Raw genomic sequence first — 16,930 nt, 5'->3', positions numbered from 1 at the left:
CTATGCTAGGTTAAGGATTCTTAACAGTTTGGTCTTTAGGGATTTGCATGTATATTGAAAACTATAGATCTCTTCCCACCCCCAGTAAGCATATATACATTTGCATATAATTTATGAGATTCACAGTTCCCCTAAAGCTCATCAATGGAGGTCCATGAACCCAGTAAGAACTCATGTTTTACTGAGAGTTTTGTCTCCCTCCATTCCACCTGCTCTTTCCTCCAGAGCTGGGTCTTCATCCTGCCTGCCTTTAGTTGACAAACAGCAAGTGGATTAGTGTCTGCAAGCCTCAGTTTTCACATCAGTGAGTTGGGCACAATGACAGTACCTACCCCAGGACTTTGTTGTGAAAATTCCCATGTCAGATCTCTACCACAGTGCCTGGCACATTGCCAGCTGAGAGCATGGCTGTGTGAACTTCTTCCTGTGCATGGTGACTCTTTTCCATAATGAGGGTGTTTTTAGAGGCTTTGGGAACAGATGGACTGATTTCGAACCCTGGGTCTGTTCTGAATCAGCTCCATGCTCCAAGAAGCATGAACTCTGCTTCTTGGAGTTTTTATGGGAATCCAGTGACTGAATGTGCACCGAGAGGCAGGGTTGCAGGAGCCTCCTCTGAAGGGGAGTGTCTTTTCCTCGCTCTTTGGAGGGCTGGAAAAGAAGGAGGAAGGGGAGGACCTTGCCTGGGTGAGTAGCGGAGATTCCAGAGGTGGGTAGGGCTCATTGCCCCAAGGTAGGAAAAAGTTAACTAGTCACTGTATCAGTTTCAACAACTCATTCATCTGGCCGCCTGAATGAAGCTTCCAGGGGGAGTCAGGGTGGGATTTGGGTTAAAGAAAAGGCAGTCTTTGAAGGCAAGAGGGCTAAAAGCCTTGGCTAGAATCAGACATCCTGAGTTGCAGTCGCAGCTCCGACACTGACTAGAATCTGGGCAAGATCCTCTTTTGCAAAATGGGGAATGAAAACCCTCACTGCATTAAGTCCATGTAGGATTAAATGATCTCATGCAGAAACGAGTTTAGCATTGTGGTTGGCACATGGTTGGGGCTCTATAAAATGGAAGTGTAAGAGCGTGAGTTATTAGGAAAAGGAATGAAGTAATGTTGGTTTCTTTGACCTCATCTTCACCTCAGGAAAGAGAGGCCATAAACTCCAGGATGTCTTTTTACCTGAGTGTTGCTCTAAAAGGGTTGATCTGGGGTGATCTCTGGGTGAGGATGGGCCATTCTGGAGGTGAGCGACAGAGTTTTGGAGGTATGAGGGAACGGTTCAGGGAGGAGGAAGGTTTCAAGGCTCTTTCTTGGAGACTGAGAAGAGATGGTTTTATGGCCCTAAAAGTGATAGACCCTGGTGGGGAGTGGCTGGATGACACCTCTGGGGAGGCTGGACCATGAAGACCTGTGTTCCCAGCTGTGCAACAGGCTCAATTGGCCTGGAGTCGGGGGAGTGGTCCACATCGGGAGGACAGAGAGCAAAACATATCTGTAGTCATAGGCGAGGACTGTGTGAAGATTCTTGGGACATCGCTGCCTCTGAGACGGTGGCGGATTAGTTTCCACCCCCAAGGGAGGTCTGCTTTCAAGGAATGTGAGATCTCTTAGACCTGGCGGTGGTGGGGCTAGCTTCATCTCCGGAGAGGCTGCCATTACTCTTTGGAGGGAATCGGGAGAGCGTGGGCTTGCTTGACAGAGAGCAGGCTCAGAAGTGGAAGGGGAGGAAGTCAAGCAGTGGGCTTTGAGGTGGCCCCACCCTCCTTAGCCTTCCCAGAGTCCCACATGGAGCCCACTCTTCTCTGATGTGCATCCCCCAACCCCACCATACCCCACTGGGAAAAGTGGAGCCAACACTTTGGATCCAGCTGTTGACCACTGCCCTCGTCCACAGGCCCTGGCACCACAGGTGCCCAGCTGAAAACCTGGGCCGTTTACTCTGACGAAGGCAAGACCGCCTCCCGCACCGCCCCCCTAGGTCTAGCTGATGGGGAACTTGGAGAGCGACTCCATAGCGCTATCTAGTGGAGGGAGCAGGAACTGCCTCTCAGAGTTCTGGGGCCGCCAGGCGGCCTCTCTGACTCCATTTCCCCCTAAGCAATTAGGAAGGAGTGGACATCTCTCTGTCCTCAGAGCACAAGGGCGGTGTGGGAAGGGCTGCAAAGCCGGCTCCTCCAACCTCTTCCTCCTCTTTGGGGCACAGCATCTTGCTCTAGGTCACAGGACGGAGAGTGGCCGAGCCCAGCCCTGCTCCCTCGTCAGGCTTGTGCTCATTCCTATTCTGTTTTCTGTCTCTCAGGATGAAGCTGAGAGCCCAACGGCACCAATATTAATTTCTCCTTGCTGACTCCAGGTTTTTTTTTTTTTTTTCCCATTGGAAAAGGTCCATTTTGAAATTCTGGGTCTGCTTTAGTAGGGGGGGCTATTTCCCCCTAAATATTTATTTACTTATTTGGCTGCATTGGATCCTAGTTGTGGCGCGTGTGCTTTTCTCTGATTGTGGCACATGGATCCAGTTTCCCCTCAGCATGCCTGATTCTATTAACAGTTCCCCGACAGGGATCAAACCTGTGTCCCCTCCATTGGAAGGCAGATCCTCAACCACTGGACCACCAAGGAAGTCCCTGGGGGGCTCTTTTTGTTGTGAAAAGACCTCAATCATGTCCAGGAGCCACTACAGGCAACAAGAGGCGTATCTCCTTGTGGTTATTTGATCAGGTGGAGGGCTTATCCTCACAGCCACAGACAATCTGGTTTGGTAGCTAACTAGTCCTACAGGCTGGTATCGGAGGAGGCAGCCCTAAGGAAGCCTGAAGCCCAGGAGGCTGGTGGTCCCGATATTCTGACCTGATCCTCACTGAGATTGGATGGTGCCACAAAGAAAGAAGGGGCTACTTGGGATTTCCAGGGCAATGCCCGGATTCAGACAGACACGGGGCAAGCACCAACCTGAGAGCTGCCCTTTGCTGGGCCAGCACTTTCCTGATGGGCTTCCCAGCGCAGTGCTAGCAGCTGTAGGGTAGGACTGGGAAAGAAAGCCTTTTCCTTTGAGGTATTCGGATGAAGGCGGGGTGAAAAGACACAGAGAGATGGAGAGAAACAGACACTCACGTAGACAGAAAGCATGGTGTGTGGGAAGAGAGAGCGAGAGGAGTCTGGGAAAAAGGAAAACAGAAAAAGACAAGACAGTGAAGGCCCTGGGCGAGGAATAGGCAGAGAGGCTCACTTGTTCATTCACTCAGTTACGCGTATTTACTGAAGCTTACTGTTCTGGGTGTGGGGAAACCTAAGGATGGACTGAGATGGACTGAACAAGGAGAGAGACAAAGTGAGGAGGCTGGGGGTGGAGAGAGGGAGCCCTGGGCTCATCTTAGCTCATCTTAGCTCCCACTCACTGCAGGACAAACCTGCTCCACCTCCGGGTTTAGCTTTGTGACTGTAGCCACGTTACATACCCTCTCTGAACCTTAGTTTGCTCACTTGTAAAATGACTGTAAAATTAGCACCTACCTTGTAAAATGACACTGACGGTTAAATATGAACAGGGCAAGAAAGCAACGGGAGCCTTACCTGGAGGCCTGGAGGTGCTTTCATAGAAGAAACCACGCTCCTCCAACCTTTGTGTGCCCTTCTCCCAGGCCCACTTAGCACAGATGAAAGGGGACTCAACAGACTAGGACTTATGAGTCAGAAGACTGAGAGCTCAAGTTATCCACATAGTCCAAGGGGAAGTCGGGGGTGGACCCATTGCCACTGACAGTCAGGGAATGTCCCTCTGGGTGCTAGATCCACACCCAGAGCTTTACAGTATTAGCTTTTGAGCCTCACAGCAGCCCGGGGACATCAGAAGTATTTTTACCATCCAAATCCTTTGCTTGACAACTCACCACTCTTTGTCCACACTGGCCTTCTGTCCCTGCAGTCGCATTGCTCCTTCCCACCTCAGGACATTTGCACATGCTCTGCCCCGTCGCAGGCCATCCCCACCCACAGGACATGCTTCTGCTGGCTCACTTGCACTCACCCTTCACTCAAGGGTTTCTTCCTCAAGGAGAGGCTCCCCAGTCTCCCCAACTGGGCCACACTCTCATTATGTGCACCCCATTTTCCTACTGACGGCACTCAGCCCAGTTTTGAATGGCACATTTATTCTTGAGAGTCTGCTTTAGCCCATAGCTGCCTATGGAGGTAGGGGCTCTGTCTGACTTCATCACCTCATCCCCAGCACTCAAAAGGACACCTGACACATAGTAGGTGCTCAGTAAAGGATGAATCCAAACTTACAGAGCGGAACTTGAGGTCCGGAGAAGGGAGACTGCTTCCCCAAGTAAGTGGAAGAACCTGGCTTTGGACTCAGAACTGTCCAGCTCCAAAGCCAGTGTCCTTAAAAGTCTTCTGCTGGGTGTGTCCTTGCAGATACAAACCTGGGGTGTCCAGGCTCAGGGGAGGAGCCTATCCCATCCTCTGTTCTTGTCCATGCCCACTGGTCTTGGAGAAGGGGAAGTCTGGCTGGGTGGGGTGGTGGCAGGTGCCTAACGTGTGAGTAAAGTCTGAGCGTTGACAGAGGTGCAGGTGCCCTGGCCCTGCTTAGGTGGCTAATGGAGGGGCGGACCCACGCACCACACCTGCCCTCCTTCACCCCGGAGCCAGCTACTTGATGACTCAGGGCCCTCCTGGGCCGCGACCTGGGCCCAGTGACAGACAGCAAGTTGGGGGGAGCAAGTGGGAGGTGTGAGCAGTGGTTCGCAGGCAAGCAGGGGGGTCCCTGTGGTCAGAGGAAGGCTGCCCTTGTCCCCTAAGTCGCCATCTCCTCTGCCCTTTGGGGATACCTCGTAGGTGGAACTGTGTGGTCCTTGTCTGTGGCTTTGTCTGCCTGAGTCCTCGAAGCCCCTCTTCTCCACGCTCTGCTTGGAGTACGGAGGGCACGTGTGGCACCGTGGCTGCTGGCTGCACTGTGGTGTTGGCTTCAGCCTTGCCCACAGGGCTGCAGAGGCAGCCGACTCTGCCTGGGTCTCAGGCGCCAGGGTGTCCTGAGCTGCCTGTGTGCTGCTCCATGTTCACACTTTGGAGGTTTCCCACGATAGGTGTTGGAGGTGAACCCAGAGGGCAGCCCCTGAGCCCTGAGAGGGTAGAGGAGTGAGCCATGTCATATGGCCTGGAAGAAATGGCTCGCTCAGGCCAGGGCTCTGCCAGCCTTCCTTATCCCTGACCCCACCTGGCCCTGTCTGGTTCCTTGGGCCATTCAGAGAGCTCGGGAGAGGGCAAAGGATGGTCCCCAGGTGCCGAGGAGTAGGACTCCATTTCTGGGCCATAGGAGCTGTCCAGCATTGCTAGCTCCTCTTTGTTTACTGGAGGCAGGGCCAGTGTGGAGAGGTTTGGCAGATGTGAGGAGCAGAGTTGCACACGGGGACATTCACGGAGCGGCCCCTCCAGGTAAAGGCCTCACACATACCGTCTTTCTGGCCCCCGACAACTCTGCTCAGAGCAGCTTCTTATGGGGAAACTGAGGCTAAGGTCCAGGGATAGGCATGCTGGACTGGGAGGCATCTCCTTCTCTCTCCACCCCGCTGCCCCTCCGAGCCCCAGTTGGGAGGGCCAGGACTGAGAACAGAGGCAGGCTGGGGGAGAGAAGTAGGTGCTGGAGCCGATGTGCAGGGATGGCCAGTTGTGGGAGGAAGGCCCTGGTCCTCTTAGCTCTCAAAGAAGAGAGGAGAGCAGGCCGTGGCCAGGGTTCCCTCCATGCAGGCAGAGAATCTGCCAGGTAAATCCAAAAGTTAGGGGACACTCAGGTTAGACAGGCAGTCCAGAGCGAATAAACCATCAAGTCCTCATCTTGCTGGCCCTGGGAGGGGGCTGTGGGGAGAGGGCCGGCTATGCAGTGGTCCCCAGGGTCAGTCTCCCTGGGCTGCTGCAGTGAGAGTCTAAGGATGGGGACCTGCTACTCTGAGTTGAACGAGAGTCAGGGCAAGTCTGGAGGACAGAAAATTGAGGTGGTGGCTGAGGGCAGGGATTGGTGAGCTTGGGACCAGGGCTGGAAAGAGGCCATTTCTCATTGAGTCAGCTGAGAAGGTATGTCCCAGCTGGGAGCGTCTGGTCAGCCAGGCTGGTCTCAGCTACCCTGATAGAGACAGGCCTGGGTCCTTAGGATCCCCCAACATGACTGGATTTGCAGAGAATGGACATGCAGGGCCCCAGAGGCACTATGCTGTCAGCTGTCCCCTCGCCTGCTCCCCCTGGTTCTGCCCAAACTCTCCTCCATCCAGCTAGGTCACCTGGAACCTGAGGCTTCCATCACGGGGTGGCAGCATCAGCATGGGGATGGGGGCGGGGAGGAAGAAAGGACAATAGAAGCAGGCCTGGGATACGGCCTTCCCAGGTCTTCAGTCATTTTGCAGGTAGATGGTGGGCTCACTGGCAGAGCTTGGTGGGAGCCTGGGGAAAGGTTGACAGCCAACACTCTCACCACCAAGCTTAGTCTAAGAGTTTCCCAGGTGTCAGGCATTCACAAAATGCCTTCAATACTTTTTGTATTATCTGTTTAAACTTTCATTTAACATATTTAGTCCTAGTCATTTATTTAGTACATTTTGGTACATCAAAGCTCACCTTTCATTTCAACAAAGATATATTATGAAGGAATGGGCTTCCCTGGTGGCTCAGATGGTAAGGGATCTACCTGCAATGCAGGAGACCTGGGCTTGATCCCTGGTCAGGAAGATGCCCTGGAGAAGGGCATGGCTACCCACTCCAGTACTCTTGCCTGGAGAATTACATGGATAGAGGAGCCTGGTGGGCTATGGTCCCTAGGGTTGTAAAGAGTCAGACATGACTGAAGCGACTTAGCCTGCATGCATATTATGAAGGAAAGTCTATATTACTGCCAAAAAATGAAAATCAGAATCACTTATCAAGGAGATGATACAAATAAATACTTAATGTCTAGCTAGATACTGTTGCTTCCTAAAAGTTCTGGGTCTAAGGCTGGCTTTGGTTTTGTTAAACAGCATGCTTGTCAAGAGGGGAAGGATATTGAAGAGGGCTTAGGGTCTGAGGTTTTCTCCTTGACTGAGCAAAAGTTTGGAAAATGGAGAAAGGAAATCTTTTTTTTTTCCAGCAAATGATTTACTATTATTCAACACAGCCTCCATGCATTACCTAAAAGCATTTCAGGGAACACTGGTTGTTTATGAAAGCCTTTTTAGCTGCAGCGCAGAGGTCATTGTCTCTTCTAGAGGTCATTGTTGATGACGCTAGCATCTCCTTACCTTTAGCTCTTCTTTAGGCTCTTAGCGTCTCCTACCTGGAGCTGGTTATCTTCCCTTCATTCAATTTGTTGGGATCCTACTTGGGCCAGACCTGGTGCTAGGCACAGGATCAAGTTCAAGATAAGCAGCAGAGGCATAGAGGAGTTTATATTATCCATGTGGGGTGGGGATGGGGGGAGCACAGAGATACATTGTGGAAACTGTAATGGAGCAAAGTGCAAACCGGAGAGAGAGAACCCAGGAAGGCTTCACAGAGGAGAGGGCACACAGATGGGTCACCAAAGACGAGCAGGAGTTTTCTGGGTGGAAAAGACAGGGAGGAACACCTCAGCTGGAGGGATCTGCAAGCTGAGCATTCTCCAAAGCATGCAGGGTGTGTGGGAGCATTGTATAGTTTAGTTAGGAGTCCTGGGGAAGCAGGAGAGATGGGGCGAGAATGAAAGATCAGGACGAGCCTTGAAAACCAGGAATGTGAACACTATCTTGGGGGTGAAGGGAGGTCAGTGATGGTCAGACAGGGGTTGGAAAGTCCACTCTGCTTCTTGTGTGGAGAAGGAGTCAGAAGGTTTGAGAAGAGCCAGGAGTTGGTGGCAAAGGTCCAGGTGGGGTCGGAGTGGATAGGGACTTGGGGGCGCTGAATGAGAAGAGGCAGTCTATCATTTTTAGGCCTGTGTCTCTTAATAGGAGATGGGCTGACTATTAATGTCATCATTTTATAGAAGAGGGAATGGAGACACAGAGTAGTCAAGTAACTTTCCTGAGTCACACAGCTAGTGAGCGCAGAGCTGGGGTTGAGCTCAGATAGTCTGGTCCCAGAGCCTGCCGCCTTCTCTCCTACTCTCTTCTGTCTGGCCTTGCTGACCAGAATATGCTCTGACTTTCTGCCAGGGGCAGGGCCTTGTACATTCCAGGAGGGCAGGATAAGTCCCACATCTCAGTATCCTTCCCAGGGCTCAGTACAGGCTAGACACCCATACTGGTCAATTTCCTATCCATTGCTGGCCCTGCTAAAGGACTAGGACACTCAAGGCACTTGCCTTCTTGCTCGAAGGTCAGGTTGTATTAGCACTGCTTAGTTAATTTAGTCCGTTCTCCCAAGTCCTTTGTGTGAGCTCTGCTCACCACTTCCAAGTGCTGGGGGGCACACTGCCTGTCACTGTCTCAGTGTTTCCGCCATGCCACTCATCTCTTCCATCAGACTGGAGACCTTGAGAGCAAGGACTGGGCTCCCCATCAACTTGGGGCTCCTTGAAGCCTGGGACTTTCTAGCCACACAGGTAGCTCCCCCATCCTCTATGATAACTCCTTGGTACCCCGGCACCAGCTCACCCACAGTGGGCACCAAGTGTGATGATCATCAATAGCAGAGGTGACTGTTCTGGGGATTTCTATCACAGAGGGACTAAGTCTCAGAACTGCTGTTAAGCAGTGGAGATCAAACTCTTGGATCTAGGTTGGCAGCAGAACTTGGCAGCAGAACTGATTTATGGTGCCCTGGACATCCTAACGTCATCAAATTACCCCACACAATGGAGAGAGGCTGGGCTGCCTTCAGGCAGTCACCAAAGGACGCTGAGCCTGGGGTGGCTTGGGGCAGCCCGGCCACCTCCCGAATCCCGGACCTCCTTTGGAGTCTGTCTGGGGGCGACTGGGGCGGACAGCGGGCACACCCAGGCGTGCCACCATCCACTGGAGGTATAAGTAGGCAGCCTCTGTGACAGCTCTGCATCCTGGCTCCAGAGCCCACAGCACTGCTACGACTGCTTTCATCCTTGGGCAGCGCCATGAGTTGCAGACAGTTCTCTTCGTCCAGCAGGAGCCACAGGAGTGGCGGAGGCGGCGGGGGTTGTGGGGGCAGCTTCAAGAGCTCAAGCCGCTTCAGCTCTTTGGGAGCTGGAGGAGGAGGGAGCCGATTCAGCTCTACCAGCAGCTATGTCGTGGGGAGCTCCGGGGCCTGTGGGAGGGGAGGCAGTGGTAGCTTCAGCTCCAGTTATGGCAGAGGGTCTGGGGGCGGTTTTAGTGTTGGGAGTTTTACTGGAGGCCTTGGGGGTTGCATCAGTGGTGCTGTTGGAGGCTCTGGGGGGCTTTGGGGCTTTGGGGGTGGCATTGGCAGTGCTGTTGGAGGCTTTGGGGGTGCTGTTGGAGGCGGAGACGCTGGCATCCTGCCTGCTGATGAGAAGACCACCATGCAGGATCTTAACAGCCGGCTGGCCTCCTACTTGGATAAGGTGCAGAAACTAGAGAAGGAAAATACTGACCTGGAGACTAAGATCCGGGACTGGTATGACAGGCAGGGGCCCAAGAATGTCAAGAAGGATTACTCTTGCTATTATGACACCATCGAAGATCTGAAGAACCAGGTAGGCCAGGGAAACTCAAAACTCTGTCTGTCTGTCTCTCACACCTATATGTACACTCACTCACTCACATGTTTTATTTCCCTTACGAAGGCAAGATGCTGGACTCTAACTTAGATGATAGCCAGAGAATCCATCTTTTGCAAATTTTAACTTCAAAAAGAATTTTTTAATTGAGATATAGCTGATTTACAATGTTGTGTTAATTACTGCTCTATGGCAAAGGGATTCAGTTATATATACATATATACATTCCTTTTTAAAATATTCTTTTCCTTCATGGTTTATCATAGGCTATTGAATATAGTTTGTGCTACCCAGTAAGACCTTTTTGTTTATCCTTTCTATATATAAAAGCTTACATCTGCTAACCCCAGCCTCCCACTCCATCCCTCCCTCATCCCCCTCCCCCCCTTGGCAACCACTGGGTCTGTTTTCTATGTCTGTGATCCTGTTTCTGTTTCATAGTATTGTATTTTAGACTCCATGGAAACTTGAACTTTTATCAGAAACAGTTCTTGGCCTGGCTCATGTGGGGCAAGCAGAGGTAGCATGGAGCATAGCAACGGGGCAACTTGTTCCTGGATCTGCTGCCAATTCACTGTGTGACCTTGGGAAGCCTGATGCCCTCTCTAGGCCTATTCTCCTATCCATTTAATAAAGACAGTGGGAAGACTAGCTCTGAGGCACCTGTTGGTTTAAAATTTCTGTAATATTGGGGAAAACAAAAGAGATGAGTGCTGCTGTCCAAAACAGGCGGGCGTATGGCGCATGAGAGAGGGCCATCTGTGCCTGTCTCTTCTCTCAGCCTCTGAGAGTTCAGAGCTTTCTAGTAAAGAAAACTAGACATCTTTTCTCCCCCTTCTTACTTTTTCTGGGCTCTTCTAGGGACCTGTCTTGATTTTTCCAGTTTGCTTGGACCCAGATATGCATTCTAGCTGGTCAAAGCATGGAGAGGTTCTAGAACCTGGGGGTAGACATCATCTATCTATCCATTGATCCATCTATCCACCCATCCATCCATCCAGCCAGCCACATGTCTGTCTATCCACTCAACTTAGAGGTTGAGTACTCTCAGTGTTGCTCTGGGCAAGCATAGTAATGTCTCAGGCGTGGTCTCTGCCCTTGAGGAGCTCATAATCTAGCTAATTTGCTGTTCCCACCTGTTTCCCTTGCCTTCACACCTTCTGATGAACAGCCTCTGGATATCTTGTTTATTCTATCCCAAACCTCTTCCTCAGTCATCCTTCAGAGATCACTTCAATTGCCACCTCCTCTCTGAAGCCTTTCTTAATCTCCTGTAACCATAAATCAGCTGTCTTTTCCTTGAACTCTTCTAGGATATTCTGGTCTTGGCAGTCAACCAAGCTCCTTGAGGAGCTGTATCTCATTGATCTCTAACTTACACAGTGTCCTTTGCAGTAGATATTAAAATATTTGTTAAATGAATGAATGAAGGCTACACTGAACATCCTTGCTGAAGTCTGTGAGGGGTCTGCGCCACATACCAGCTTTGGAAGCCCCTCCTGCCTCTTGAGCATCTTCCTGGATGAGCTCCTCATCTCCTGTGGCTTTGCCTAGGCTTTTGCCTCCCAGAAGAGGGTCATAGCAGGAGTGCCTAGGTTCTGTGCCATCTCCTCTTTTTTAGATTGTGCAGATCACGGTGGAAAACAACAAGATTTTAGTGGACATTGACAACAGTCGCATGACCATGGATGACTTCAGGGTGAAGTGAGTCCTACTTGTCCTCCTTCTCCTGTCGTCCATCCTTCCTCCAGCCCCTAGTGCTCTGGAGGTCCCTGTGGGGGCTGGTGACTTCTGACTCATGCCCTGCCCCTGACTGGTCTGCAGGTTTGAGATGGAGCAGAGCCTGCGACAAGCAGTGGAGGCTGACATCAATGGTCTGCGAAAGGTGCTGGATGATCTAACCATGCAGAAGTCTGACCTGGAGATGCAGTGTGAATCTCTGCAGGAGGAGCTGGTGGCCCTCAAGAAGAATCATGAGGAAGTAGGGTCTTGGCTACTTGTGGCTCGTTGGGGAGAGGGAGGAATAGAAGTTCAGGGATAATCGGGGATGGATAGGAGCTTTGGGCCATTGCATGGAAGACACCCGCTCCGTTACTCTCGAGGAGGACATGCATGCCCAACCTATGGTGGTGGTTAGGCTTTGACTTCTCAACTGTGTCCCATCCCATTGTTTGCACCCCAGGAGGAGCAGGAGAGGGCTAAAAGGTGATGGAGAGGATCCCATCCCGCCCTGACCTCATATCCCCTTCTTCCCGGTAGGAGATGAGCCAGTTGTGTGGGCAGAGCACCGGGGATGTCAGTGTGGAGATGAATGCTACCCCTGGCGTGGATCTCACTAAGATCCTCAATGAAATGCGCGAGGACTATGAGAAGCTCAGTGCTAAGAACCGAAGCGACATTGAGCAGCAATACGAGACTCAGGTGAGCAGAGCGGGACACTGATTCAACCTTCTCTCCCTCCGTCTACATGTCCTTTCCACCCACCCCTCCATCTCTGAGTCTACTTGCGCTTCTCAGTCATCCTCCTTCCCATGCATTTACTGCCCACAAGTGTAATCATCAAGTAATTTCCCAGTGCCAGGTTTCATGTGAAGTGCTGATGTCACAGAGATGAGCCACAGAGGATCACTGCCCTGGAGAAGTTCAGAGTTTATTACATGTGTGCACAAAGGGAGAGCATGAAGAGCTTACATAAGGCTGTGTGTTTCAGGCTCTAGTGGAGGTACCCAGTGTGCCCCTAGCACTACACTGAGCTCCTGATGACTCCCTTCCTCCTGGGTCTCCAGTACCTAGTGTAGAGGGTGACACATGAGGACATGATTTGTAGTGTGTATATGTGTATGCATGTGTTTGGGTGGCATTTTGAAATGAAGTTAAAAATTGATTTAAGGGCAAAGTGTGAAGAGTCTTAAAGCCTGCTGAGACATACTGACAGAGAAACTGAGAAACAGAGAATTGAGAGAAACTGACAACGTGGCTGGCTGGAGGGACCCAGAACTCAAGATGACTTGTTTTTGGCTTTGGCTCAGTCTTGGTCCTGGAGGTGAAGGTGCTGACCAGTGGGGAAGAACCTTCCCCATTCGGTGAGCTGCTGAATGAGCTTTTGTGTTTCAGATGAGACAGATTGAGCAAGAAGTGACGACCTGTAGCCAGGAGGTGGAGTCCAGCAACAAGGAGGTGACCAAGCTTCGGCACACCGTCCAAGAGTTGGAGATCGAGCTGCAGTCTCAGTTCAGCATGGTTGGTAGCCAGGCTCTGGATCCTCTGCCTGGGTGGGGCACAGGAAGCTGCATATGATCCCCAGGGACAGGAAGGGGAGTCCAGCTATGAGGTAGCATCCTTCTCAGTGGCTTCTCTGCCCCTAGAAATCGGCCCTGGAAAAGTCCTTGGAAGACACAGAGAACCGCTACTCTGGCCAATTGCAGCAGATCCAGGGTCAGATCAGTATCCTGGAGGGCCAGCTCACTGACATTCGGGCAGAGATTGAGTGCCAGAATCAGGAATACAGCCTTCTACTCAGCACCAAGATGCGGCTGGAGCAGGAAATCAAGACCTACTGCAGCCTCCTTGAGGGTGGCCAGGAGGATTTGTATGTATCCCGTGCTTTTGTGGCACTCCTAGGAAGTTCTAAACCCCTGATGCTACTTCTGTTCTTCTGGATACAGCAGTTGGGAAAGTTCCTGTACACAAGGGTCTGATGGGCTGAGGATTTCTTCATCCCAAGGGGGAACCTCAGGGCCTTTGGGCTTTGAGAAAGGAGGATGGTAACAATGAGAGAAGGGACCGCTCCCTGCTCCAGGGAGAGGAAGTCCCTCCCCTCCCAGGTGTGGTGCCAGCCCAGCCTCTGTCCTCTGCCTTGCTGGAGGAAGACTTAGGAGGACTCAATTTAGGTCTTCTCTCCAGGTTCATCCTTGTGTATGTATATATATACATGGGTCACCTGTTTTATCTCTGTGCTTTCTTTGCTTCTCAGTGAATCTCATGGAGGTGGACAGACAGGCTTTGGAAACAGCAAAAGAAGTGGAGGTGGAAGCAGTTATGGAAGAGGATCCAGGGGAGGAAGTGGAGGCAGTTGTGGAGGAGGAAGTGGGGGCAGCTCTGGTGGAGGAAGTAGCTCTGGAGGAGGAAGTGGTGGCAGCTGTGAAGAAGGAAGTGGAAGGACATCCCAGTCCCAGTCCTACTCCTCAAAATCCGGTGGCTGTGACACACAAGGTAGGGACAGCTCTAAGGTTGTGGGGTGGGGGAGGCATAGGTGTCAGCTGTCAAGGTACCACCCTTTTTAAATATCTTTGAGCCTCTCTAGGGAATACATATTCTAAACAGAGTGAGACTTTAGGGAGATCTCCAGTGAGTGCCATAGACTTGCCCTTGTTTCTGATCTGATCATTATTTTGGACAGAGTCTTAAGTGAGGCTGGGATCACATCTACATGAGACTTGAGTCTCAATAGCCTAGGAGATGAGTTGGAGGTGGAGTATTATTTTGTGTATTTCTCTCCACACCCTATGTGGAGGGTATTGTTATTATCCCCGTTTTAGAGATAAGGAAAATGAGGTTCCTTATCTCTTGCTCAAGGTCAAACAACTCATAAATGAGAGATCAGCTCTGTGGGGCTCCACAGCCAGTACTTTTCATCATCATGAGGATGGGGACACCTGGGTCAGCAACAGTTCAGGCAGAAAAGAGTCTCAAGTGTTGTAGTCAGTGGCTGGGTTGTACAAGCCAGTTATATGATGACACTGTCCAAAGGAGCATGTATCAAAGATAATAGTCTAAGTGCAAGAAAGAGTCAAACAGATGAAGTGGTCTCTAGGTCAGAGAGATTCCCCTTGTACATGTTGAATCTTGTAAAACAAAAATCTAGTATGAAATTGTAGCAAAAGGCTGGGTAACATGACTGGCAATGCTCAGCTCAGAGGTACCTGGGAGCTGCCCTTCTCTGGAGGGTGGTTTTGTGTGTTGGGTGGCACTGCAGGGCCATGGATGTGCATCTACGGGCAGAGGCCGGGGCCATCTTCCCCTCAACATGCAAGAGATCTACTAACAAAAACTGCTGGACGGAGGACGGGGCTGCCTCCTGAGCCACCATCCTCAGAAATGGGAGAGCACCCGCCAGCTGTTACAGCAGAGCTTTGGGAACCGGATGGGGGCCACTAGGACTGGAGGATCCCTCCATGTCAGGATTCTCCAGCTCTTTGAGCTCCAGTCTCTTTGCTCCCCATTTGCCTGTTTTCCTCCAAGTCCCAGTCTCTCTGTCTCTTGTTTTAAGTCCTCTCTTCTCACTCTCACCACTCTTCTGTCTCTCCACAGGCCACCAAACACGATACTAGAGCCCCTGCAAACTTTCCTGGCCCCACTCCTGCTGGACATCCCCCAGATGGGCAGACTCTGGATAAAGCCTGCTCATTGCATTGTAACACTGGGAACAGCTGGAAACAAGCCCCAAGACCCATTTGGGATGGGGCTCACTGGGCATGTGTGCCTCTGGCTGTCCATTGGCTCCCTCCTCTGGGAGGGTTGGGGAGACCTCTCTCCCTCTGTCTGGTTTGGCGATGACCCCATTCCCTGCCTTATCTCAATTTCCCAATAAAGCTTTCCTGTTGCAAATAAAACCTGGACTTTGACTCATTTGTTCCTTGGGATTGATAAGGGGCAGAAAGGAGGTGAAGGGAGAGTCAAAGGAATCCACCTGTAGAGTATTGGTTAGCTTTCCTATCAGCTACCTTCTACTTGCAACAAAGCAATCCGTAATTTGGTGGCTTAAAATCACGATCATTTACTCAGCCTGTGCTTTCACAGTTGACAGTTTGGACGGGGGTATTCTGTTTTCCTTTAAGCATCTGGGGTCAGCCCCAAGTCAGCTAGGCAGCTCTGCCTCTGGGGCTTGGCTGCATGCTGGTTGGGAGTGAAAGGGTCACATGACTCTCCTCTTCCAGCCAGTTGGCTCAAGCAAGTGTTCCAAGGGAATGCACAGAGATACACGTGCAAGGCCTCTTGAGGCTTAGGCTCTGAGTGGTCACTTAGGCTGTTGGCCAAAGCAAGTCACAGATTCAAAAGCAGGGGAAATAGACTCCTCTTGATGAGAGAAGCTGGAAAATCACATGGCAAGAGTATGGGTAGAGGGAGGGCAATAGTGGGCCAGCTTTTAAAAATGTTTATTAATTAATTTTTTTGGCCACACCGGGTCTTAATGGTGGCATGCAGGATCTTCAATCTTCATTGTGGCATGCAGGATCTTTAGTTGCAGCATGTGGGGTCTAGCTCTCTGACCAGGGATCGAACCTGCTTTGGGAACACAGAGTCTTACCCACTGGACTACCAAGGAAGTCCCTGGGGCAAGTTTTTGCAAACCATCTGCCACAGTCTCTCAGCAGATCATAAGTTAGTTACAGAGGGAAACAAGACAAAAATGAGGTGGGTTTTGCTTCAGAAGATTTCACAGATGGTGAAACATAAAGGCACAGATCAAGTGCTCCAAGGCAAGGTGAGGACTATTCCATAAGACAGCAGCTGGCAATGTTCTCAAGGGTTCTGACTAGGGACAGACAGACCCCTCAGTCTGTGTTTTGGATGCTATAGCTGTGTATCAAACCTCCCTGAAGCTTAGAGCCTTAAAAGAACAATGTTGATTTGGGACTTGGTGGGAACAGCATACTTCTGCTTTGCTGGGTATTATCCTGGCTCACAGGTTTGGACTAGAAGCATCTGAAGTCTTGCTCACTCATGTTTGGCCCCTGAGCTGAAAAGACTCAAACCTGGGGGCTGGCCCTGCAGAGGCTCGTTGACATCTCTGTATGGAGACTCCTAGTGTGATCCCTGGAGCAGAGCAGCCTCAGAGGAGACAGACTTCTTATGCACTGGCTCGGGGCTCCCAAGATATATGTCCTAAACAAGAAAGAACCAGGAAGAAGCTGTTTTGCTTCATTGCCTAGACTGGGCTTCCCAGGCGGTGCTATTTGTAAAGAATCCACGCAGGAGATGCAAGAGATGAGGGCTCGAAACTGGCTTGGGAAGATTCTCTGGAATAGGAAATGGCTACCCTCTCCAGTATCTTGCCTGGAACATTCCATGGACAGAGGAGCCTGGCGGGCTATAGTCCACAGGGTGGCAAAGAGTCAGACATGACTGAGTGATGGAGCACAGCACAGAAAGGCATGCAGTGTTACTTCTGCTGTGCTCCCAGTCTTGCATAGATGCAAGAGGACGAAGCATAGCCCTTACAGTTGGCCGATTTTAAAGATGATCCCAGTTATTCAACCAACAATTCAAACCTAAGGGCTGCTGGGAAGGG

The 16,930-nt window shown here is 51.1% G+C and overlaps 1 protein-coding gene across 1 annotated transcript; it reads left to right on the top strand.

Annotated features, from left to right (window-relative positions):
• The first annotated feature begins 8,859 nt into the window (after positions 1–8,859).
• Positions 8,860–15,251, top strand: KRT9 (keratin 9). Its single transcript, XM_027517092.1, has 8 exons — positions 8,860–9,615; positions 11,261–11,343; positions 11,464–11,620; positions 11,899–12,060; positions 12,754–12,879; positions 13,005–13,228; positions 13,613–13,851; positions 14,950–15,251. Exons 1-8 carry the CDS (start codon positions 9,040–9,042, stop codon positions 14,967–14,969), a joined length of 1,587 nt encoding a protein of 528 aa, XP_027372893.1. The 5' UTR covers positions 8,860–9,039; the 3' UTR covers positions 14,970–15,251.
• Positions 15,252–16,930: the final 1,679 nt, after the last annotated feature.

The sequence above is a fragment of the Bos indicus x Bos taurus genome, chromosome 19 (genome assembly GCF_003369695.1).
Source record: "Bos indicus x Bos taurus breed Angus x Brahman F1 hybrid chromosome 19, Bos_hybrid_MaternalHap_v2.0, whole genome shotgun sequence".
Taxonomy (NCBI): domain Eukaryota; kingdom Metazoa; phylum Chordata; class Mammalia; order Artiodactyla; family Bovidae; genus Bos; species Bos indicus x Bos taurus.
This window is presented reverse-complemented; position numbering and strand designations above follow the sequence as displayed.

Excerpts from the sequence above, each read along its gene's own strand:
- KRT9 (XM_027517092.1), top strand. The coding sequence starts at position 9,040 with ATGAGTTGCAGACAGTTCTCTTCGTCCAGCAGGAGCCACAGGAGTGGC. Across the intron at positions 9,616-11,260 it reads TCGAAGATCTGAAGAACCAG|ATTGTGCAGATCACGGTGGA; the intron begins GTAGGCCAGGGA and ends CCTCTTTTTTAG. Across the intron at positions 12,880-13,004 it reads TGCAGTCTCAGTTCAGCATG|AAATCGGCCCTGGAAAAGTC; the intron begins GTTGGTAGCCAG and ends CTCTGCCCCTAG.